Raw genomic sequence first — 23,726 nt, forward strand, 5'->3', positions numbered from 1 at the left:
CTTTTGCGAGTCCCCAACGTGGTCCAGCCTACCCTGAGCCTTAAGTTCTCTGTCTTACCTTCCTTCCCCCACGGCCATACCCCCAGTTGGAGCTTGTTGCGCTCTAATATCGGTGTGCTTTCGTCACCAACTTCCTGTTTCCAGCGGGGTGGATCGTGGCAGAGGCAGAAGCAGGAAAGGGAGCCCAAGCCGCGTGTGAGACTGCAAGTAGCAATTTTTCAGCTGAACCGTAAGTATTGTTGCTGAGCTGCTTGTTAGGTACCATTGGTGGTGTTTTGACTGACCCTCCCCCCTTGCCCTCTAAAGCAGGAGCCAGCTAGCAAGAGGCAGCACTGCCGATCCTGCTCTAGGGGGCGAGGGAGGAGGGTCAGTCGGGAAGTACTGCAGTGTCTGGCTTCCCCTCTAGCCTCCCGATATTTATCTGATTGCAGCAGAGACAGTCCTTGGGGAGGGGGTGCAGGCCTTCAGGGATAGGGTGTAGGCCTTCAGGGGGGGACAGATCTTTGGGGGGGAGGTACAGTCCTTCGGGGGGGTGCAGGCCTTCAGGGGTGGGGTGTAGGCCTTCAGGGGGGACAGCCCTTTGGGTGGGAGGTACAGTCCTTCGGGGGAGTGCAGGCTTTCAGGGATGGGGTGTAGGCCTTCAGGAGGGGACAGACCTTCGGGAGGAGATACAGTCTTTTGGGGGAGTGCAGGCCTTCAGATGGGGGGTGTAGGCCTTCAGGTGGGGGACAGATCTTCAGGGGAGAGGTACAGTCTTTCGGGGGGTGGTACAGTCCTTCGGGGGGGTGCAGGCCTTCAGGGGTGGGGTGTAGGCCTTCGGGGGGACAGACCTTCAGGTGGGAGGTACAGTCCTTCAGGGGGGGGTGCAGGCCTTCAGGGGGTGCCTGGGATCCCTCCTGCCCGGATCTTAGTGCAGGTGGGGGATAGGGTGGTCACCTGGGTTGAGCTCCCTCCTGCCCGATCTTGTAGGGGGGTTTGTGTGGCCAGAAGGGCATGGGCTCCCTCCTGTCCCGATTGTAATCGGTGGGGGGGGGGGGGGTCGCAGATCGCCGGGGCAGGCCTTCAGGGGAGACAGGCCTTCGGGGAGAGGTGCAGTCCTTCGGGGGAGGACAGACCTTCAGGGGAGGGGGTCCTGGTGTAGAAGTACACGGAGGGAGGGAGGGAAGGGGGGGGTTCAAAGATATGTGCATCTGCCAGACTTTGGGGGGAAGAAATAATGAGTGTAAAAACAGAGGAGTGGGAGAGAGATGGTGGATAATGGGATTTAGGGAGGGAAGGAACAGAAAGGGAGAGAAGTTGGACACAAGGGATGGTGTGGAAGGGGGATAGAGATACTGGATAGGAGGATAGTTGGGAAGAGAAAGGGAGAGACGGTGGACCCTGGGGTGGTGGGGAGGGGAAGGTGAATCTGTGGATGGAGATGAAAAAAAGGAAAGATGCCAGACCTCCAGGGGAGGGAAGGAAACGGAAGGAGAGGACAGATGGCAGATGGATGGTTAGCACGGAGAAAGAAGGAGTCCCTGGCAAGCAAGACAACCAGAGTCTGAAACCAAGATTTGAATATTGACCAGACAACAAAAGGTAGAAAAAATAATTATATTTTCCGTTTTGTGATTACAATATGTCAGATTTGAAAAGTGTATCCTGCCAGAGCTGATGTTAGACCGCAAATGTGAGCTAGGATTTAACAGAGAGAGGAAAAATCCTTTTTGTTTCTTTATTTTGTTTACCCCACAGTGCCAGTGTGGTTAGGAGAAGCCAAAGGGGGTAAAAAAGCTATAAAATAAACCCACCAAGATGTTTGAAAAAATCATCCAATTGGGCAGGAAAATTGAATCGAATTGAAAAACCAATTCAATAGGCTGAATCGAATTGAAATTTTTTTTTTTCCTGAATTGGGTGTAGGGATTGAGATCTGATAAGTTCTGATCCAGGGCATCAGAACACAGGCAGGGTTAACATGCAGGCGGTTCTGAACGCAGGCCAGGTTGGCACACCGACCTAGGCCCTGTGTGTGGATCGAGGCATGTGTGTGGCTCTAGGCCTGGGTTTGGTTCTGAGGCCCTGTTTCTCATTTCCTCTCCCTCCTGCCACGTATACATTCTAAGCAAGGATAAGGGTTGCACCTTGAGCAGAAGGCTGAGGCATTCCCCCCTCCCTGACTCTGGCCACATATTAACCTGACATACATTTACCCTTTTTCTCTTATCTTGTTTAAGCATCCCTTATATGGGCAACAATCAGACTTTGCCTGAGCAAGGCTAATCAAGAGAGCTTAAGAAGCATGCATTATAACCTTTGGACTGTCACATGCCATAGTAAGATTTGAGACATATCAGAAAGGTACACATTGGGAATCACTTTATTATAATTGTTATTATGTATTCATATGTCACGTGAGATAGTAGCTTTGATATAGATAAACAATATATTGCCTTGGTTTAATCCTCACTGTAAATGCATTATGAAATTATAACCTTGTAGAGCATTAACTAAGTAATTAATGGAGATATGATTCTCAATAAAAAGAGGGACAGCCCATTCATTTGGAGCGCCTCATCCCGACTCTAAGATTGCATTGTGTTTCCTTGTGAGACATTCCTACAAGTGGCGCCCGAACAGAGGGACCTTCGCCAACCCTCTCCCTGCTTGCTCCGTCTGACGATTAGACTTGGTGCACCTCATCCTCCGGGATCCCTTCGAGTAAGTATGGGTAATTCCCTGTCAGATTTACAGCGTGCTCATGTGACAGAATTGAAGAATATTCTGAGACATACAGATAGAGAGGCCTCTGATTCACAGTTAAACTGTTTAGTACAAGAGATAGGAGAGCACTGCTCCCAGTATTCAGACAAGGGATTATTAACATTAGAAGATTGGCTTAGAATCGGGAAAGTTTTGTATGCTGAGCCTCTGGCCTCGGCAGCCATATGGGTATGGCCTCAGTGTGAGCGTGGCTTGGATTTGGTAGGGACAGAGATGCATTCCAGGCTGTCAACAGGTTCATTAACCGTTCCCCCACCTGACTATTTAAGTCAGAACACATATCCAAAAATCATACCTCCAGCACAGGTATCCCCAGTTCTTTTACAGGAAAAAAAAGGCTGAAACATTAGCGCAATATATCTCAGAGACAGGTTTAAGAAGTAATTTCACAGCCGGGTTCTTTGAATCCATGGCTGGAGCGCATACTTTCATACCAGACATTATGCGCATGGTATTGACTACGGGTCAATATGTTATGTGGGATAGTGAAAATAATAAGGAGGCTCAACGGAGAGCTTTACAGTCTGGAGGGCTTTATACCCCAGACCAGTTTGCCTCAGGAACACCAGTTAAAAGTTATGCAAGCATCAAACAGAAAGCTGAACTTATAAACAGGTTAGGGAGACTACATGCTACTTGTTGTAGGCGCAGGAATTAGTTTAATAGAACTGAGAACTATTAAAATACAGAGTGGATATAGAGACTGCTTTTGTGTGTGAGAAGAGACTGCTTCTGTGTGTGAGAAAGACTGCTTCTGTGAGTGAGAAAAATAGGACTATCTGTCAGTAAGAAGGTGTGTTTTTGTCTGCCTGCCTGAGAGTTTTTTTTTTTTCTTGTGTGTGTTACTGATCAGATGGGTCTTGCCTGAGAGGTTTTTTTTCTTTTGTTTGTTACTGATAAGATGGGTCTGAGGAGAAATTAGCCAAGTTGGTCAAAAGCTCTAAAGAGAGAATGGGGACTTTAACCTCTTATCTTTATAATCTCTTATATTTATAAAGTTGAGACTTGGTTCAGAAATAACAACAATAAGTTATATTTTTGTAAATTAGTTGAAATACTGGTGAATAAGATGTCATAAATTGGAGTCACTGTTAAAATTCTAAATTCACTGACACTGTGACTAGAGTCATTTCTTCCCCAAACTGACCTTTGCACATCTTATCACGTTTGTTGACAGACTACAGCCCAGATCTTCCGTAATGATGACTCTGATGTTATCTAGGTTTGTCCAAAATTAGATATACAGGATGTGTCCTTCCATAACATTTGCCCACTCTGGGTAAGACAATCATTAACTGAATGGCAGGACTCACTCAGAGGTGAATTTAAACTTTTTGACAGGTAATCTCTATAAGATGGAACCTGCTACGGTAATTGTAATGTTTACATATTAATCAACTTGCAATCTAAGTTTATTACAGAAAAAAGTGGGGAAGTGATTACGTCACTGAATGACTTCTGCCCTGATATGGAACCCCAGTTAGTTGCAATTAAGGTAAGCTATTTCTGAAGTCCCCATCTGCCGCGGTAGTGAAAGACAGGTGCGAACCCCGAGCACGCCTGCCTGGTCCTGCGCTGCTGCCTGAATGGTGCCATTGGTTCTTGTGAGACTCGCAGGAGCTGATGGCACCATTTCAGCGGTGGCACGGGACCAGGTAGGCGCGCTTGGGGCTCGCGCCTGCCTTTCACTTCCGCGGCAGATAGGGGAGCCTGCCAATGCAGCGCTGGACCAAAATGAAGGCACCATTCAGGCAGTGGTATGGGACCAGGCAGGCACGCTTGGGGCTCGCGCCTGCCTCTCATTGCTTCGATAGATGGGGACTCAGTCGGCCGTCCAGCAGGGGAGGCTGCCGATGCAGCGCTGGACCATCAGGATTGCATAAAGGTACCAGAGGGGTCCTGCAGAAAGGTACCAGAGGGATGGAGTGGTCCTGCAGAAAGGTACGGGGGTACCGGGGGAGGGAGGGAAGGGTCTTGCAGAAAGGTAACGGGGGAGGGAGGGGGTCCTGCAGAAAGGTATTTGGGAAGGGGGCCTGCCTGCCGGAGTTAAATTAATCAGGAGGCTTCCCAGCCCTGCAGAAAGGTACCCTGCAGAAAGATACCGGGGAAGGGGGCCCTCCTGCTGGAATTACAGTAAATTAATCACTAATTTAAATTTACAACAAATGTACAGCTGAGGCAAAAGGCCTTGTGCTGGACATGTGAATTGCTTTAAAAAAAATTCAAAAAGAGTAAATAAAAATGTAAAGGTATTAGAGATGTGCATTTTCCAAAGCTGAGCAGGAAACAGAAAGACTTCCCTGCCTGCCCTGTCCCTACCTGCCTGAAAGCCACTAGGCACTGCCCTGTGCCCTGTCCCGGCCTACCACTAGACCACAAGAGGAGGGACAGGGTACAGACCATGGAAGGGAGGGGGGACAGGGTGCAGAGCCAGGCAAGGAGTTTGGAGTTGGGTGCAGAGCCTGGCAGGGAGAATTTGGTTCAGAATGGGTTTTTTTCTTGTTTTCCTCCTCTAAATCTAGGGTGTGTCTTATGGTCAGGTGAGTCTTATGAGCAAAAAATATGGTAGCTTTATATGAAAGGTAACACTAGTATTGAAAGAACCACACAGGCTTCCCATTAAATTCTTCAGCCAGTTAAACTGACTATTCCTGCTCTTTGAGTCTTTGGGTAAGTAAGCAACAACTATCTTAATGGTATGTTCATTATACAGGAAGACAGATAAAATGGTCTTCAGTAGGCTATTTGGCAATTTCATATACACCTTATCTGAGTTCAAATGAACCTGATGTAGATCCTACATTGGCCAATGCTCTTTGATGCTGTCTTCCAAAGGATCCCAAATTAACTACTGGCTTCTTAATATTTGAAGAACCATACTTTCACAGCCTTCCTACTCAAGTATTTGGTAGTCTTCAATTGTGTTCCATATTAGTCAACCTTGGGGCTATCTAACAGATTTCTGGTCACTATGGTCCAGATTCTGTAAATGGCGCTATTATACGTGGACATTTAAAAAATGGCTGCCTATTGCATGTCAATCATGCAACGGCGCTATTTGCAGCTACTTTTCCCGAGAATCGTGCCTACAGAGGCACCTTACAACAGCTAATGCCACTGTAGGCATTAACCATGCCTACAGTGGCATTAGGCATCGTAAGGTGCCTCTGTAGGCAGGATAATAGTGGTCTTTTTGGAGGCACCTTTAGGCACCTCCATTTTTTTAAAGTTTTAATTGGTTTTTAATTGGTGCAGCCAATTAGTGCACCAACTAAACCAGGGGTAGGGAACTCCGGTCCTCGAGAGCCATATTCCAGTCGGGTTTTCAGGATTTCCCCAATGAATATGCATTGAAAGCAGTGCATGCAAATAGATCTCATGCATATTCATTGGGGAAATCCTGAAAACCCGACTGGAAAACGGCTCTCGAGGACCGGAGTTCCCTACCCCTGAACTAAATCAATTCAGTTAGATGGTGGTAGGGTGCCTTAGGCCATCTAACTTCGGGCACCATTTATAGAATTGGGCCTTCTATATTACTTGCTAATAATCCAGTAGTTAAGATCTTGGCAGGATTGTCAGGGAATCTTGACTGCTAGTTTGTGAATATGATTGCATGATGTATCATTTCAGTTTTCTACATATTTGTTTGTTTTTGGGGTTTTTTCACATTCTTTATTCATTTTTCATCTTACATCAAGTACACAATATTACATCATTTGAAACTTTTACACATTACTTGAAATTAATTCAATTATGATTTTACATACATAAATTTATTCCCTCCCCACCCACTCTTCCCACAAGTAATTTAATTCAAAATATCATATAAATATTGTATTCTTATCTATTAATAAGACCAATAAAGGAACTTTCTACCCTCCCCCTCCCCTACGTATAAATGTACTTTCAGTGGAAAATGATGTCTATTCATTACAATAATTTGTTAATGGCCCCCAAATCTTTTTAAAATTATTATAATTCCCTTTTTGTATGGCAATTGTTCTTTCCATTTTATAAATATGACATAGCGAATTCCACCAAAATGTGTAGTTAAGCCTATTGTAATTTTTCCAATTGCTGGTAATATGTTGTATGGCGACTCCTGTCATAATTAACAAAAGCTTGTTATTACTTGATGAAATTTGACTTTTTGCTCTCATTGACATCCCGAACAGAATTGTATCATATGATAAAGCTATATGGTTTTCTAGTAAACAATAAATTTGAGACCAAATTGATTTCCAAAAGGCCATGATACAGGGACAATAAAATATTAAATGGTCCAAAGTCCCCGCTTCCAGATTACAATGCCAGCATCTATTAGACCTAGAGCTATCTAACTTTTGTAATCTAACAGGGGTCCAAAAAGTTCTATGTAACAAAAAGAACCAAGTTTGTCTCATAGATGCAGACACTGTACATCTCATTCTCCAAGACCAAATTCGTGGCCATTGAGACACAGAAATTTGATGCTTAATCTCAATGCTCCAAATATCTCTAAGACCAGTTCTTGGTTTTTTATTCATATATCCAGATATCAATTTATACCACTGTGTGGCTTGGTGACCCATGAAATCCGCCTGAAAGCATAAGAATTCCAGACTATACTGATTATTAAGATTTTTCCATTCAGGGAACCCCTCCTGAATAGCCTGCTTCAGTTGCAACCATTTAAAGCTTTGTGATTTATTAAGACCAAAATTTATGTTGTAACTGAGAAAAATCAAGCAGTTTACCATTTGAAATAACATCATCTAAAGTCCGTATACCTGCGATAATCCATTGCTTCCAAACAATTTTAAATCCGCCAATTTGAATCTTGGAGTTTACCCATAAAGATTGATTTGTGGATTTATGTATTGGATTAGGTATTAAATTACTAACATAACACAATGTTTTCTACATATTTGACATGGTAGTAACACTATTTGTAACTCATCTTGGTCAGTTTTGGAATGTTGTAGATAATGATTCAATTGATTGATTAACCTGACAAGTTCCAACAAGAGACTGATAACACTCGTAAGAACATAATCACCATACTGAGTCAGACCAAAGGTCTGATTCTAACAGTATCCTGTTTCTAACAGTGGCCAATCCAGTTCACAAGTATCTGGAATTACTGATAAAACAACTGAAATCCTGATAGTGCTATCGTACCTCTTCTACGAGTTCAGTCTCTCCTTCAATTTTCTGAAGCATTTCTTGTCTTAGAGAGATTTCTTTAACCAGGCGGTTGGATTCCATCATCATGTTTTGAAGTTTTTCCTAAAACAAGGCAAAATTAAGTGCCCTAATGCAACAGAAACACAAACCATAGGCAGCTAAGGAGAAATCAACATCACAGTGCTGAGAGAAGGAAGAAAACAAGAAAGAAAGGGACACAATGTCAACAGAGAAGAGCTATAATTCGTATTCACAAAAGCTGTTATTACTGCATAAGTTAGCATGAAACAAAATACAAATTGGATGGAGGCTGTGTTCTTTCTTTAGAAACTAAAGCTATTGCAGATTCTGACTTGCTCCTGAGTAAGAGATTGATAAATCCTTATCTATTCCCTGAAGCAACTCCAAATCAGGCTGCAGGCAGCTTCAACACTACCTACACAAGTCATAAAATATTTTTCAAATAGTAAAACTTTCTGATTATAAGTTCAGATCACAGCCATTTATAGAGTATTCTCAGAATGGTTTCAAAGAGTTAGATTCACTAAACCTTCCAATCCTGTCCTGATGATCGTTCCCTGACCTGATTCACTAAACTGCTGCCCGATCATTCTCCGCTCCGCTCCGATCCTCCTATTCAAATTAGTAAAAGCCCATGCAAAAATAGCCAAGCGATTGATTCACTAACAATAGCTTGGCTATTTTGAATTGGGTCTTACTATTGTCAAACCTGACTGCTGCACACCTGTCGGTAACTGTGTTACAGACAGGTCTGCCTGGTTTTTAAAAATAATTTTTTAATGGCACTAATATTTTGCGTGTACTACACACACAAAATATCAGCCCGATTAAATTTTTTTTAAAAAAGCCCCCCACCCCCTCCCAATGAGTGACCTTAACCCTTTCCCCCTCCCTCCCTCCCCGAACCCCAAAAAATGCAAATGCCCCCCCTCGCTGATGCCCGCCACTTCAAAATTATGGCAGGAGGGATTCCCACTCCTTCCTGCCATTGGGCCTACTCCCAACTCCCCCCCCCAAAATAAATAGCAGGCGGGATATCGACTTCCTACTAACGCCCCCTCTCCACCCCACTTCCCTGTACCTATAACGGAGCAGGAAGGGTGCTCAGTCCCTCCTGCTTCAATGACTCCAGCGACGCATCTGTGGCCTTAAGCCCCACCCTGGTGCATCATGTGATGCATGGGGAGAAGCCTATGTCCCTGATTGGCTCTGGTGCATTGGGCTCCTCCCTTGGGAGGGGCCTGAGTTGCCTGAAACAGTCAGGGACTTCCTTAATGAGTAGCCTAAGGAAGTCCCTGATTGGCTATTGGTAATAGCTACTCCCTGCATGCAAAAAAGATAGTGAATCAATCGCTGTTTTAAAATCGGCCAACAGCGATTGACTTCCTATCTCCCCTCAATTTCTACCTCAGATCCAAAAACCACTCCTAAACACAAAAGAAGGTTCTTAGGTCCCAATTTTCAAAATGGGCAATGGTGACATCACAAAACTCCCTTAACCACCCCCACAGTCCATTCAGTGCTAGACCTGTCTCCAGTCTAAATATTTATGTTAGACTTTATAATATATTCCAAATGTGTGGTGCCTAATGTAATGTAATGTAATTTATTTCTTATATACCGCTACATCTGTTAAGTTCTAAGCGGTTTACAGAAAATATACATTAAAATTAAAAATAAGAAATTAATAAAGGTACTTAAAAAATTCCCTTTCTGTCCCGAAGGCTCACAATCTAACTAAAGTACCTGGAGATTAATAAATTAATTAAAAATAAAGATAGAAGAGGGAGTAGAAATAAATATTTTAACAAGATAGCATTGAATTAAATTCTTTGGTAGAAAGAAGAAAGAAGATCAAAGAGTAAATGCATATGGGAAACCGTTAAACAATAGAATTCTGGCGAAATTTAAAATGACAGAAATGATATAAAACGAAGAGAAAATGCATAACAATAAGTAAGATTAAATATAATTCATAAGCAAGTAGGGAAAGAAAATAAAATAACACATTGTCTTTAAAAAAGGTATTGAAAGTCATTATGTTTTGTTTCTGATGTAACTGGGTCTGACATAAGACTCTTGTCCTGCTGATCTTGTGCACATCGGCTGAGAGTTCTGAAAAAAACCCGATTTAATTGGTGAAGGGGCTCCGGGGTATAAGAAACCAGGTTTCGGGTCAGGTCAGTGGAGACCAGATCTTCATCACCGAAGTTAGGAGCGTAGGAGGCGGTGAAAGGTTTTGCGCTGACCAGGGTGTGGTGCAGCCGGATATTGGGGGTAAGGCGGAGCTTCCTAGGGTCATTTCCTGTAATTGGCAGTTTAATGTAGGAAATGCCTCCACAACTCTTGCTCTCGCAACTTGGTCGATGACTCTCGGCGATCCCCTGGTCGGTCCCAGCCTTGGTTCGCTGATACTCGACGGTGACAGACGACAACGGTTGCAACTTCACATTGGCTTCCATACCGGAGAGCATGTCCACCACACATGACAGCATCTCGCCTGTCTGCATAATCCCAGTTCTCCTCTCCACTCGGGCCTCAGTTTCTGCACACTTCTGACCAGGTGATCGAAGTCTCCGATGTTGTTGCGAAAAGTGACCTTCCGTAAAAACCCCGGTCACCACCAACCTTCGAGCTCTATAACCGTTGGGCCTGTGTTAAACTGTCAAGAAAAGACTGCCGGTTCCGTTTCCAAAGTAACAAGATCAACAAAAATTAGAAAATGTTACATGAGAGTAAATGTAGATAATAAAACCAAATTATATAAAATCATAAAAACAAAAATAAATAAATAAAGAAGGAGAAAAAAAAGAAAAACTGTGAGAGGCACCAAAATAGCGAACCTAACTCGGCGCCATCTTAATGGCTGTCAACTTGGACATAAGATGTAAATAATCTAACCCAGAGTGAACACTTTGCAATTCAGGCATACATCCACTTTTCCAATTAGCTGCCAATACAAGACGTGCTGCTGTAAATAAATGCAGAGCAAACAAATGTTCAGTTTTTGTAAACTCAGGAATTGGAGCATTTAATAAATAATATTCCAGTAAGAGGGGGCAGTGTTTATGCAAGATGCAAACTAGCAATTTTCCCACTTCCTGCCAATATCATTTTATAACTGAACACTCCACACACATGACAGAAGTTACCCTGTTGTCCACAATTACGCCAACAGAGTGCAGATCCAAACCCATAAATCTGATGTAACTTGAGCTGGGTATAGTGCCAACGATAGTACATCTTGTACCCGTTCTCAATATAAGCAGAGGACACAGGGTTTTAAATAAAAACTTATACATGTGCTCCCAAGAGGACTGGGAGAGCAAAGTCCCAAGATCACTATCCCATTGTGCCCTATAGGGATCATGAGAGGTTAGGCGAGCTAGTAAAGTCTGATAGATCCGAGAAATTTCTCCCTGACCCGTACCAACCAGCAAGGCCCTTTCCAATTTTGTTTCACCCAAGCTCCAATTCCAAACATAAGAACATAAGAAATGCCTTCACCGGATCAGACCTTAGGTCCATCTAGACCGGCGACCCGTGCACGCAGAGGCTAAGCTAGGTGTTCTCTGATGAATACCTTGTTAACCCATATCCCTCAATGTGATTTGCAAGAAGGTGTGCATCCAACTTGTCTTTGAATCCCAGAATGGTGGTCTCCATCACAACCTCCTCCGGGAGAGTTTGTATAGTTTGTATCCTTGCAGAACTGTGTCCCATTCATTTTCTTCATTCTACCATGTTTCTGTTATTCCAATGATATCCATTTCCTCTCTTCCTGCTAGTGCTTCCAGTTCACCCATTTTGTTTCTTAAGCTTCTGGCATTTGTGTACATACATTTGAGCTCCCTTTGTGCTACTTTCCTGGACTTTTTAGTCTTCACATCCCTTTTCGTATCTTTTTGTGCTCTTTCTTTGCCTCTTGCAGTTTCACCATTCTTTTCCCTTTTATCCGAGCAGTTGCTTGTAGTTCCCTCTCTGGACTCTTTAGTCTTCACATCCCTTTTTGTATCTATTTGCTCTCCTTTCTTGCCTCTTGCGGTTTCAACATGCTCTTCCCTTTTGTCTGAGCTGTTGCTTGTAGTTCCTTCTCTAGGGTCTCCTGATGTCTGGGCCATCAACTGGTTGTTGACTGTCGGCTCTCCCCTGATCCTTAGTTTACAGCCTTCTCAATGGTCTTCTTCATGTTTTCAGCCAAGACTCTTGCTCCTTGCCTGGTGAGGTGTAGACCGTCCTTTCTCTAGTATCTGCTTCTTCCCCAGAATGCCATCCAGTTTCGCACAAAGTCAAAACCCTCCTCTTCACACCATCGTCTCATCCAGGCATTGATTGCTCGCAGTTCTTCCTGTCTCTTTCCATCCGCTCTCGGTACCGGGAGGATCTCAGAGAAGGCCACTTTCACCTCCCTGACCTTCAGTTTCCATCCGAGTGAGCGGAGTTGGTCCATCTTCTACAGAAATGTACGAAGGCCATCTTCTATAGAAATGTACAAACTCCCTCAGCTGATCAAATGAATGCATCTGAAAGTCTGTCCACACCTGACCCAGCATGTGGAGACCTGCGTAAACACACTGGTGCCCACCCGGCTCTGCACTGCCGGGAATGAAGCCCAGAGTCAAATAGATAGGCGTTTGAGCAAAATATTGTCTGTCCAGGAACATCTGTCTCCACACCTGATACCAGGCATACAGGGTAGCATGCAGAAAAGGGTTAGGATGACCAAGATAGCTTCGTATGATACCAACGGGAGCCCATGAGAGTTTCCATAAAGATATGCTTGGTAGGCATTTCTGTGCGGTTTGTTTCCATGGGCAGTTCAGGTAGGTACACCAGACCACAACTTCCTGTAATCTAGCCACCTGGTAATAAAGCTGAAAGCTAGGGACCCCCATGCCTCCCTGAGGCTTACCTTGACATAAAATGGAATGTGGATTAAGATGGAATGTGGATTAGGTTATCGGATAGAAAACAGAGGGTAGGGTTAAATGGTCATTTTTCTCAATGGAGAAGAGTAAACAGTAGAGTGCCACAGGGGTCTGTATTGGGACCAATGCTATTTAACTTATTTATAAATGATCTGGAAATTGGAACTTCAAGTGAGGTGATTAAATTTGCAGATGACACTAAACTGTTCAAAGTTGTTAAAATGCATGCGGATTGTGAAATTTAATGTTGACAAATGCAAAGTGATGCACATTGGGAAGAATAACCTGAATCACAGTTACTGGATGCTAAGGTCCACCCAAGAAAAGGATCTGGGTGTTGTAGACAATATGATGAAACCTTCCGCCCAATGTGCAGTGGCGGCCAAAAGAGCAAACAAGACGCTAGGAATTATTAAAGAAGGGATGGTTAACAAGATTAAGAATATTATAATGCCCCTATATCGCTCCATGGTGCGACCTCACCTGGAATATTGCATTCAATTCTGGTCTCCATATCTCAAGAAAGATATAGCAGCATTAGAAAAGGTTCAAAGAAGAGCGACCAAGATAATAAAGCGAATGGAAGTCCTCTCGTATGTGGACAGACTAAAAAGGTTAGGGTTCTTCAGTTTGGAAAAGAGACAGCTGAGGGGAGATATGATTGAAGTCTACAAAATCCTGAGTGGAGTAGAACGGATCGATTTTTCACCCTATCAAAAATTACAAAGACTAGGGGACACTCGATGAAGTTACATGGAAATACTTTTAAAACCAATAGGAGGAAATATTTTTTTACTCATAGAATAGTTAAGCTCTAGAACACATTGCCAGAGGTTGTGGTAAGAGCGGATAGTGTTGCTGGTTTTAAGAAAGGTTTGGACAATTTCCTGGAGGAAAAGTCCATAGTCTGTTATTGAGAAAGACATGGAATGTTGCTATCCTTGGGTTTTGGCTAGGTACTAGGGACCTGGATTGGCCACTATGAGAACAGGCTACTGAGCTTGATGGACCACTGGTCTGACCAAGTAAGGCTTTATGTTCTTATATTATGTTAATACACTTTTTAACTAACTTTCGGAGTCTAAATCCCCTTCCTCAGGTCAGGCCAGGAAAGGAGGGGCCTTAGGTATGTGGACCAATTGGAGTCTTAAGGCCCTCCATTTTGAAGAGGCGGGTCTGCCAGCAAGAGAGAGTGGGTATCTCTCTTGCCAGCTTTCTAGAACAAGGTACGAGAGGAACTTTTGGGGGGGGTGCTTGAGCTGGGGGAGTTCTGACCTGATTCCCCCCCATTCCACCAAGGCTTTCTCTTGGGGACTTGGTGGGATGATGGGAGGGAACAGATGGGGGGGGGCTGTGGTGTCAGGGTGTGTGTGTGTGGGGGGGGTTCAGGATTTGGTCATCAAGCTTAAATCCATCAAATCTCTCAACTCCAGGCTCTACTGGGTATCCAGCCTATAGGTCTCCACAGACCCTCTCACCACTGGGCTTTCTCTTCTCCACTGCACCAAGTTCCTTTATCAGATCTGGTCAGCCTGGCTTCTCTACTCCACTGTACTGGGCCCCCTATTAGCACTTACCAGGAGTTAGGCCAACATTCCTCCTGCTGAGGTTCACCCAACTCCAAAAGAAGCTTCTTGCTTTCTGAGCTCTCGTTGCTGGGAGTGCTTTGAGCTGTTCTTTTCAGTACCACAATCTACTCAGGGTGAGTGGACAGTTCCCAGTAATATCTTCTCAAAACGCAAGTCTGACCATGCCTCCCCACTCCTTGCCAAACTTCATTGGCTCCCAATAATCTCCAGAATCCATTTCAAATGTTCCTGCCTGGCTTTCAAGATCATTCACGGAATCCTGCCTCCTCTTATCCCACTGTCTTTCAACTCCTCCAGTCCCGACTCCTCCAGAACTGCCCAAAGGCTTAAATTAGCCTTCCCCTCTCCACGCGGCATCCACTATTCAGGCAAACTGGGAAAATCCCTTCTCTTCAAAATCACAGGTCTTTAGAACGACCTCACCACCCCGCTGCGGAACCTGAGCTCCCTTCAGTTATTCCGCAAACAACTGAAAACCTGGCTTTTCAGCAAATTGTAGCTCTATCCTTCCCCCCTTTCTTTTCCCCCTTCTACACATAAGTTCATGTAATCCTTTTTCTTCTTCTCTACCCACTATTTTAAGTTCTTGTAAACCGTGTCGAGCTCCATTCTCATGGAGATGATGCGGTATATAAACTTAAGGTTTAGATTAGATTAGATTAGATTGTCTCACAGTTCCAGTGCTCAAGCTCCCTCTGGTGGCTAGTGACAGATACTCCACCCTGTCACAGGGCTGCTTATTTTTTTTATGGGGCAGATATTGTGCATGTGTTATACACAAACACACACACACATCTGTGCCCTTAGAAAAAAATGTTACCAACAGGTCTGCCATATTTTTTCCTTTTTGTCTACATTCCGAAAGGGAATAAGTTTAACTATAAATCAATACTGGCTTGATTCTGAGGATCAGTATATTATTGCCAAGGTTACTTTAGATGGGCAATGATTTTAAAAATCTTATCTCCTTGTTGGCTTCCCATTAGGATATCCCTATAATAATGGGAGGAGACTTTAATTGTGAATATGACCCTACCTTAGACAAATCACAACTACTGAGCAATGAAAGACTTAACAGCACTAGAGGACTCCCTTTGATACATTCAGTTCTTGATATGATTAATGTTTGGAAAATGTTACACCCAGGGTAGAGGGGACTTTTCCCATCTTTCGAGAGCCCATGCATCCCTGTTAAGAACAGATTACTGATTGATCTCCAGTTCCCTTTTTTCTCATGTTCAGACATTGGAGATTGGTTCCTTTGACATGTCTGACCATGCAATGATTTCCATCACTTTGAGCTTAGGACAGAATACTGTTAGACCTTTTCAGTGGCAATTTCCTCTCCATCTTTATAAGGATCCTAAATTTCAGGAATTTCTATTGAAGAAATGGTCTGATTATAAGTTTCATAATGCTAATCACTTGTCAGATCTTGTGGCTAAGACAGTATTAAGGGAAAAATTTTGGTATATACTAGTTACCAGAAAAAAGGTGAGGGATAGAGAGATCCTAAGATTAGAGACAGATATGCTCTGAACGTATTCAGTATGGAACTCGCCTGACTTCTTTACTTAAATCACAGTTATTAGCCTCAAAATACGCTCTTCAGGAGCTGCTCCATGAGTGCACACAGAAATCCTTAGCTTATTATTTATTTATGCAACATATTTATATACCGCGTAAGATCTAGGCAGTTTCCAATATCAAAACATTCATAAAATACATAAAATCAGCAGACACAAACAACATTCATTTTCTGTATTACTATAAAATACTCAGCCGTGAGCAACATTCATTTTGTGCATATATATAACCATATATCCAAGGCAATGTGGGTCTAATGACTACAGATTACATATATAATGACTACAGATATCCTATATGGTATCCTCCCTCCCTTTATCCCTCTTTCTTGGAATTCCTCAAACCCTAATACCACCAGATCCTCCCACAAATTAAAATTATCCTTCCCCTCGCTAAAAGGCATTTCCCACACAGGAAAGCTAGGGACCTCCCTCCACTTCAAAATCACTGAGCTCGAGATCACGTGACGCCATGCAGTGGGACAGACGCTAGCCTGTGTCTCTCCCGCTGCCCTTCTCAGTTTCCCCTCTCTTCTCGGGAGTTTTTCGGCTTTCGAGCCTTTGGACTGGGCCCATCGGCACCTCTACCCCTCCGGATCCTGCGGGAGAGTTCCGGATCGTTTCTCGGAGGGCATGTCACTGAAATCGGCCCGCAAAGAAAAGGAGGCAAGCAGGGAGACCCTAAAATGGCGGCGCCGCCAAGTCCTGGAGCCGCTACGGGGGGGCCGACCTGGATCGCCAAAATAACATCCGGAGTCACGGCGGCGATGGAGCTCGTATTGGAGCAGAAACTCCTGCCTCTGGACCACAAGTTGGCTATGGTCCAAGCCTCGTTGGACGCTATGGGGCAGGAGGTGGTAGCGTTCCGGCAGCGGGTGAGTGCTGTGGAGAATCGGATGCAGCACGTGGAGGATGCCCAGACCCGACATCAGCGCCTTGTCTCTGCCCTCAAGGACCGCATTGAGGACCTGGAAAATAGATCTCGCCGGTCCAATTTGCGATTTATTGGTATTCCAGAAGCTGTGTCAGAGAGGGACTTGAGGGGTGAGCTGGAAACTTGGCTGGCTGCCTCCGTCGTCTTCCCTGCTGATTTGGGTCCCCTCCGTATTGAGAGGGCGCATCGCCTGGGCCTCCGTTCTGCTCACCAGGCTCAGCCGCGGGTGGTGATAGCGAAGATCTTGAACTATGCTCACAAACAGTCTATTCTTCAGGCGGCTCGGGGAGAGCGCTCTCTCATCTATCAAAACGGCAGGGTACTCTGCTTTCAGGATTATTCCACCAAAGTGGCCCAGCAACGGCGAGCATTTGCACCGGTGTGTTCTACTTTGGCAGCCCGCCATGTTCGCTTCGCTCTCCTCTACCCCGCATGGTTGCGGGTTCATCACAATGGCACCACTCAGTTTTGCTCTACTGTAGCGGAGGCGCAGAATATGATGGACGCGTGGAATGCGGACCTGCCTTCTACCAGTGCTGCTGGAGTGATTTCATCTACTGCTGGTCCGGCCTGATGGGTACCTGTCCTTGGAGATGCTCTTTCTTCGGGCTCGGCTGTGGCCCTGGGCTCCACATTGGATTTCCGTTCGGACTTTGGATGGACTAGTCCGGCTCTGCATTTGACTGTGGCCTTACTCTGCTCTGTTGCTTTGAGCTGTGACTGTGCCCTGGGTGTTTTTGTTTTGTGGGGCTTTTCTGTTTACTGAGGTGACCCAGGGTCTCTTTCCACCTCTGACTGCCGGAGCTGTTTTTGGTGGCCGGCGGTGCTGGCTTGCCTTCTGAAGCGGGTGCTGTCTAGCTTGATGAATGGGGTGTTGTGCAAGTTTGGGGAAGTGTGGTGGGTTGTTTGTGTGTTGTGCTGGAATAGGAGGGGAGGGTGGTGTTGGGGTGGGGGCTATGTGGTACTTGTTGAGCCCGTGTTCTGGGAGCTCTTTGTTTGAATTTTTGAGGGCAGCACTTGGGGCGGGTGGGTTTTGGGATTGAGTTCTTCTGGGTAGAGGTGCTCATCCTGGGACATTGTGGCACTATATGATGTCTTGGGTTTGTGCTGTGGGTTCTAATTCTGTCTGTTTTGCCCTTTGGGGTTAAGCCTAGTCCCTTTTGTTGTTTTCGGGGGGGATTCTGGGGAGGGGGCGTCTGTAGTGATTGGTTCCCTTTGGGGGCCGGAAGGGATGGGGTGGGTGGGGCAGGATGGGTTTGGTGAGGTAGGCGTAGGTTGGTTGGGTTCTGGGGTTTGGATCGGTTTGGAGGGGGGACGGGAGGGGCTGGTTTTGGGGGGGGGAGGGGAGGGCTGGGGGGGAAGAGTGGTTCCTCTAGATCTGGGGTGACTGCTGGCACTGGCTTCCGCATGGGTCTGGCCTTGGGGGGGGGGCTTGCTGGGCGCCTCTTCCTTGGCTTTGGAATAATTTGGTTCTTTGTTGGTTATTTTTGTTTCATTTTTATGTCCCTTAAGCTATTATCTTGGAATGTGGGGGGCATTCATTCCCCAATAAAGAGACAGAGGGTGCTTCGACAGCTTCGGAGGAGCCGGGCGGACGTGGCCTTTCTGCAGGAAACGCATTTGACGGCCGCGGAACATGCCAAGTTGAGGACCTGGTGGGTGGGCGACGTCCTGGACTCCCCTGCTTTGGGTAAGAAGGCTGGGGTGGCTATTCTGGTGGGTAAACATCTCCATCTGGTGGTACAGGATGTCCTTAAGGACCCGGAGGGTAGGTATGTGATTGCGTCGGTTAGTTTGAACTCTAAACCTTATATTCTCTGCAACCTTTATGGCCCCAATAGCCCGGGCGTAGGATTTTTTCATCATTTAGCGGATCTTTTGTCAGTCTATGGAGATGTTCCCCTGGTGGTGGGGGGTGATTTCAATGAGGTGGCGGATCCTCTTTGGGATCGCTCGTCTGGGGTGGGGAGGGAATCTAGGAAGTCTGCTACTGGAATTGCAATTCTTTGTGCCTCCCTCGACCTGGTGGACGCCTGGAGAGTCTTGCACCCCCTGGAGAAGGATTTTACTCATGTCTCTCGGGCTCATGCTTCTTTATCCCGTATAGACTATGTTCTTTGTTCCCGCTCTTTGTTTTCGGAGATCTTAGACTCTACGCTGGGACCTATAGAGGTCTCTGATAATGCGTGGATGGCGATTGTCTGGCAGTTATCTCGGACGCCAGGGACCCCTCGTGGCTGGCGCTTTCCTAGCCATCTTTATCGAGATAGCAAGTTTCATGAAAATCTGGTAGCCCGGTGGCGGTTTTTTCAGGATACTAATGCGGTTCATTTTGCCACTCCTTCGTTAGCTTGGGAAACGGCAAAGGCTGTCCTTCGGGGTGAGATTATTTCTTATGCTAGTTTTCAGCGTAAAGCGCGACAGCGAGAGCTACTTCGGCTGGAGAGAATGGTTTCTTCTCTCCGTTGACGTTATGGTTGTACCCGGGCTCTCCCGGATCGTGCTCGATTGTTGGAGGCCCAGTGTTCGCTTAATTCTCTGTTACACCAACACGCACGCCGGTCCATGAAGCATTATCGGTTTCATCTTTATCGTTTTGCGAATAAGAGTAGTAAACTTCTTGCAAAGTTGGTTCGGCAGCAGCGGGGTAGCACACGTATTGCTTCTCTTCAGACGCGGAACTCGGAGGTAGTGCATACTGATAGGGACATTAATAGGGTTTTGCGAGATTTTTTTGAGCGCCTATATTCTGCTCCCTCCGACCCTCCGCTTGATGGGGAGGTATATCTAGTGGGTCGGGATCTCCCAACTCTTTCAGCTTCCTCTCAGGCGCAGTTGGAGGCTGGGTTTACAGCTGAGGAGATTGAGCGGGCAATCCAGTCTAGTGCGCTGGGCAAGTCTCCTGGCCCGGATGGTTTGCGTAGTGAGTTTTATAAGATTTTGCGAGCTGAGGTGGCACCTTTGTTGGCTTTGGTGTTTAATGAGGCGGTGGGGCTGGGGGCGCTTCCTCGCCATTTGAATGTAGCTCAGCTCATCGTCCTGTTGAAACCTGGGAAGGATCCGAATAGACCTGAGTCGTATAGACCGATTTCTTTGTTGAACTTTGAGGCTAAGCTTTTCGCTAAAGTTTTGGCTACCCGTCTTACCTTGGTACTCCCGAGTCTTATTTCAGATCAGCAGGTTGGCTTTGTGAAGGGCCGCGCGATTGCTAAAAATGTGTGCCGTATTTTGGCGGCTTTGGAACGGACTGCAAAGGATCAGGTGCCATCTTTGATAATCAGCTTTGACGCCGAAAAGGCATTTGACTAGGTGGATTGGGGCTTTTTGTTTGCGGTCTTGCGAGGGTATGGTCTTGGCCCTTGGTTTATTCAGGCGGTGCGGACTCTTTATGCAGACCCTGTAGCCTGCGTGTGGGCCAATGATATTCTTTCCGATCCTTTCCCAATTTGTAGGGGTACTCGCCAGGGTTACCCCCTTTCGCCTTTGCTATTTATCTTGACTTTGGATCCTCTTATTCGGGATGTTCAGGGTAACCCGGACGTTATGGGAATGGTAGTGGGGGCTCATCATTTTAAACTGGCGGCTTTTGCCGATGACCTTTTGGTCTATTTGACGGATCCTCGGGCTTCCCTACCTGCCCTCTTGCAGTGTTTTCGCGAGTATGGGGATTTTTCTGGTTTCCGTTTGAATCAGCAGAAGTCGGAGGCTTTGGCGTTCCCGGACTCTTTGCGGGTGGACTGGGGACCGGATTTTCCTTTGTGCTGGGCGGGTCACTCTTTTCGGTACCTTGGAATATTGGTGTCCATGGATGTCTCCGCGTTGTACCGTTTAAATGTAGATCGTTTGTTGCAGGAGACTAAGGGGCTCTTGCGTCGCTGGTTGAATCTTCCTCTTTCATTAATGGGCTGTGTTCATCTCTTTCGGATGATTATCTTCCCTAAATGGTTATATGTCTTGCAAACGCTTCCTTTGTTTCTTTTGAAAAAGGATTTCCTGAGTTTCCAGAAATTGGTGTTGTCCTTTTGCTGGGGGGGCAAGAAAGGCAAAATGCATCGTTCTTTTCTTCAAGGGTCCTGGGCAATGGGTGGTTTGGGTCTTCCTTCGGTTCATCTGTATAATTTGGCCTGCTTGCTTCGGCATGTCCGGGATTGGCTTTTTGCCAGCTCTCAGTATACTGACCGGGAGTTGGAAGCTGATTATTTTTTCCTGTGGGCTCTGCCTTATCTTTTACATTGGGATGGGAAGGTGCGGTTGGGCCCTGAGGCCTGTAGTTGCTTGGTGGAGCCGCTGCGTCGGGCTTGGAGGTGTGTTTCTAAGTTTTGGGGTCATTCGCCTTTTAGTTCTGTTTTGCTGCCCATAGTGGGCAATGCGACCTTTAGTCCTGGACAGGAAAATGTTGTTTTTAAACGTTGGGCGCGGAAAAGGCTCCGCTCTTTGGAGCAGTTTCTACAGATGGATGGCAGTGCTGTTCCCTTTTTGACTCTCCAGGCGTCCTGGTCCTTGGGTACGACGGATCATTTTGCTTATCTGCAGCTCTCTCATTATGTAGCCTCCTTGCCCAGGGAATCTCTGACTCAGTCTTTTGCTGTCACTTTGCATGAATTTTTCTTTGATGCTCAGTGGGACTGGCTCTCTATTTCTCAATATCATCGTAGATTGGTGGCTCTGCAGCCTAGGCGGGATTACCAGCGGCTCTTGTCTTTATGGGCCCGGGACCTGGGGCGTCGCCCGCAGGTGGCGTCCTTGGCCCCTTTGGTGCGCCAGATTCCTCGGGTGGTGCAGAGCGCTGAGCTCCAGGAATGCCAATTTCGGGTTCTCCATCGGGGTTATGTCTCCCAGCAACGGGCCTTTTATTTTGGGTGTGCCCCTACTGCTATTTGCTTGAAATGTCGCCGGGTTGCTAACTCTCTGGCGCATGGGGTGTGGTTGTGTGCTTCTATCTCTGCCTTTTGGTTGGAGGTCAGGTGTTATTTGGAATCTTTGGTGGGTTATCCGCTCCCCTCGTCGGTGGAAGGGATTATTTTTTTGGCGGACGGTCATTTGGGAGGACTTTCTGCAGGCGACAGTTTGCTTATTCGTAAGGGTTATATTGTGGGGAAGAAATGTATTCTTAATCATTGGCTTCAGGACTCCCCACCCACCATCTGGTATTGGCGCAATAAATTTCATCTTTTAATGGTCTAGGAGTCCATGTCCGCCCGGTTTTCTAGATCTCGGAACAAGCTTTTTCTGTCCGTTTGGGCCTCCTATTTGGACACTTTGCCCCCTGTGATAAAAAGCCAGGTGGTCAATCAATTGCGGAAGGCAGTAGTACCCGTATTGCCAGTGGGTTGAGGGAGGGATGTTGGGGGTTGGGGGGTCTTGGGTTGGGGTGGGGGGTTGGGTTGCTTTTGGGATTGGATCTGGAGAGATCCAGGCTATCAGAACACAGGCCTGGACTCTCACTGGTTTCTAGGGTCTCTTGTTGGGTGGTTGACCTTTGTTTTGTACTGGAAAATGTGATTCCTATGTTATGCGTGTCTTTTTCTGCTCTTATGAATAAACAGTTTATACAAAAAAAAAAAATCACTGAGCTCTGGATCAACCTTACCTCCCCTCTTCGGAACTTGAGCTCTCTCCAAGTTTTCCGCAACCATCTGAAAACCTGGCTTTTCTCAAAAAATGTAAGTCTCCCTCAAACTTAGGAATCAAGGAAACTCTTATATCTTGGCATCCCAAGTCCTCTAAATTTTCTTCACAGTTCTACCTCTAACCCTTTGTTGTAGTTCCTTCCTATTTCTCCTACTGTAAACCACGTCGAGCTCTACGAACGTGGAGATGATGCGGTATACAAACCTAAGGATTAGATTAGATTAGATTAGATAAGCATCAACAAACAGTTGAGTCTTTGTTTCTTAAAAGGAGCACATTCTGTGCTCAATCTCAAGTGTCCAGGTAGTTTGTTCCACAGGTGTACCCCAGTGATACAAAACATTTCCATTTTTGAGGTCACATATCGCACTCCCATTTCCTTAACTGCTGTTAATTTCGTCCCTCCCTCTGATTTCGGTGTCCTTCCAGGTTTATATATCTCCCATAATGCATCAGAGCAAGCTGGGGCCAACCTATACAAAACCTGGTGGACTATTGTGAGGACCTTGTGCTTTACTCTCTGTCTCATTGGCAGCCAAAGTAGTTGTTTCAAGGCATGTGAAATGTGTGCCATTCTAGGTGTATTTATAATCAGCCTTGCAGCTGAATTCATTACTAGCTAAAGTGTCAAACCAAGCTAAAGTGAGTTACAATAATTCAATTTTGGCAAAACTAAATCCTGTACCACCATCCTAAAATCATAGGGTATTGAAATCGGCTTCAATCCAAATAAGGTACGTAATTGTGCATTTCATCCTTGGACAATTTTCTGTATCTGTTTGCCCATGGTAAGTGCTGAATCTAAGCAAACTCCTAATATAGTCAGTTCCTGTTTTATTTTCACTTGTATTCCCTGCACATCCAAGAAACCTACTTGATCTCCAGATCATGTCCTAAAAGCATGATCTCAGTTTTGCTGACATTCAGTTGTAATCCATGTGATGACATCCACAGACCTACCTTTTCCATACAGAAATTCAGTCTTTGTTCTATATTCTGTGCACATTTTCCAATTGGGAAGAAGAATAGAATATCAGCATATATCATATTCAACCCCCAATTGTATAAATATAAATTTCATCTACATGGTTATACCCGGGGA

At 45.5% G+C, this 23,726-nt stretch overlaps 1 protein-coding gene across 1 annotated transcript in view; it reads right to left on the bottom strand.

Moving 5' to 3' along the window:
- CCDC113 (coiled-coil domain containing 113) overlaps positions 1-23,726 on the bottom strand; it is a 129,272-nt gene that overhangs the window by 11,130 nt on the left and 94,416 nt on the right. The window contains exon 7 of the mRNA XM_033942942.1: positions 7,930-8,037. Coding sequence (XP_033798833.1) covers positions 7,930-8,037 — 108 coding nt within the window. The remainder of the gene's footprint in view (positions 1-7,929; positions 8,038-23,726) is intronic.

Source organism: Geotrypetes seraphini, chromosome 4 (genome assembly GCF_902459505.1).
Source record: "Geotrypetes seraphini chromosome 4, aGeoSer1.1, whole genome shotgun sequence".
Classification (NCBI taxonomy): Eukaryota; Metazoa; Chordata; class Amphibia; order Gymnophiona; family Dermophiidae; genus Geotrypetes; species Geotrypetes seraphini.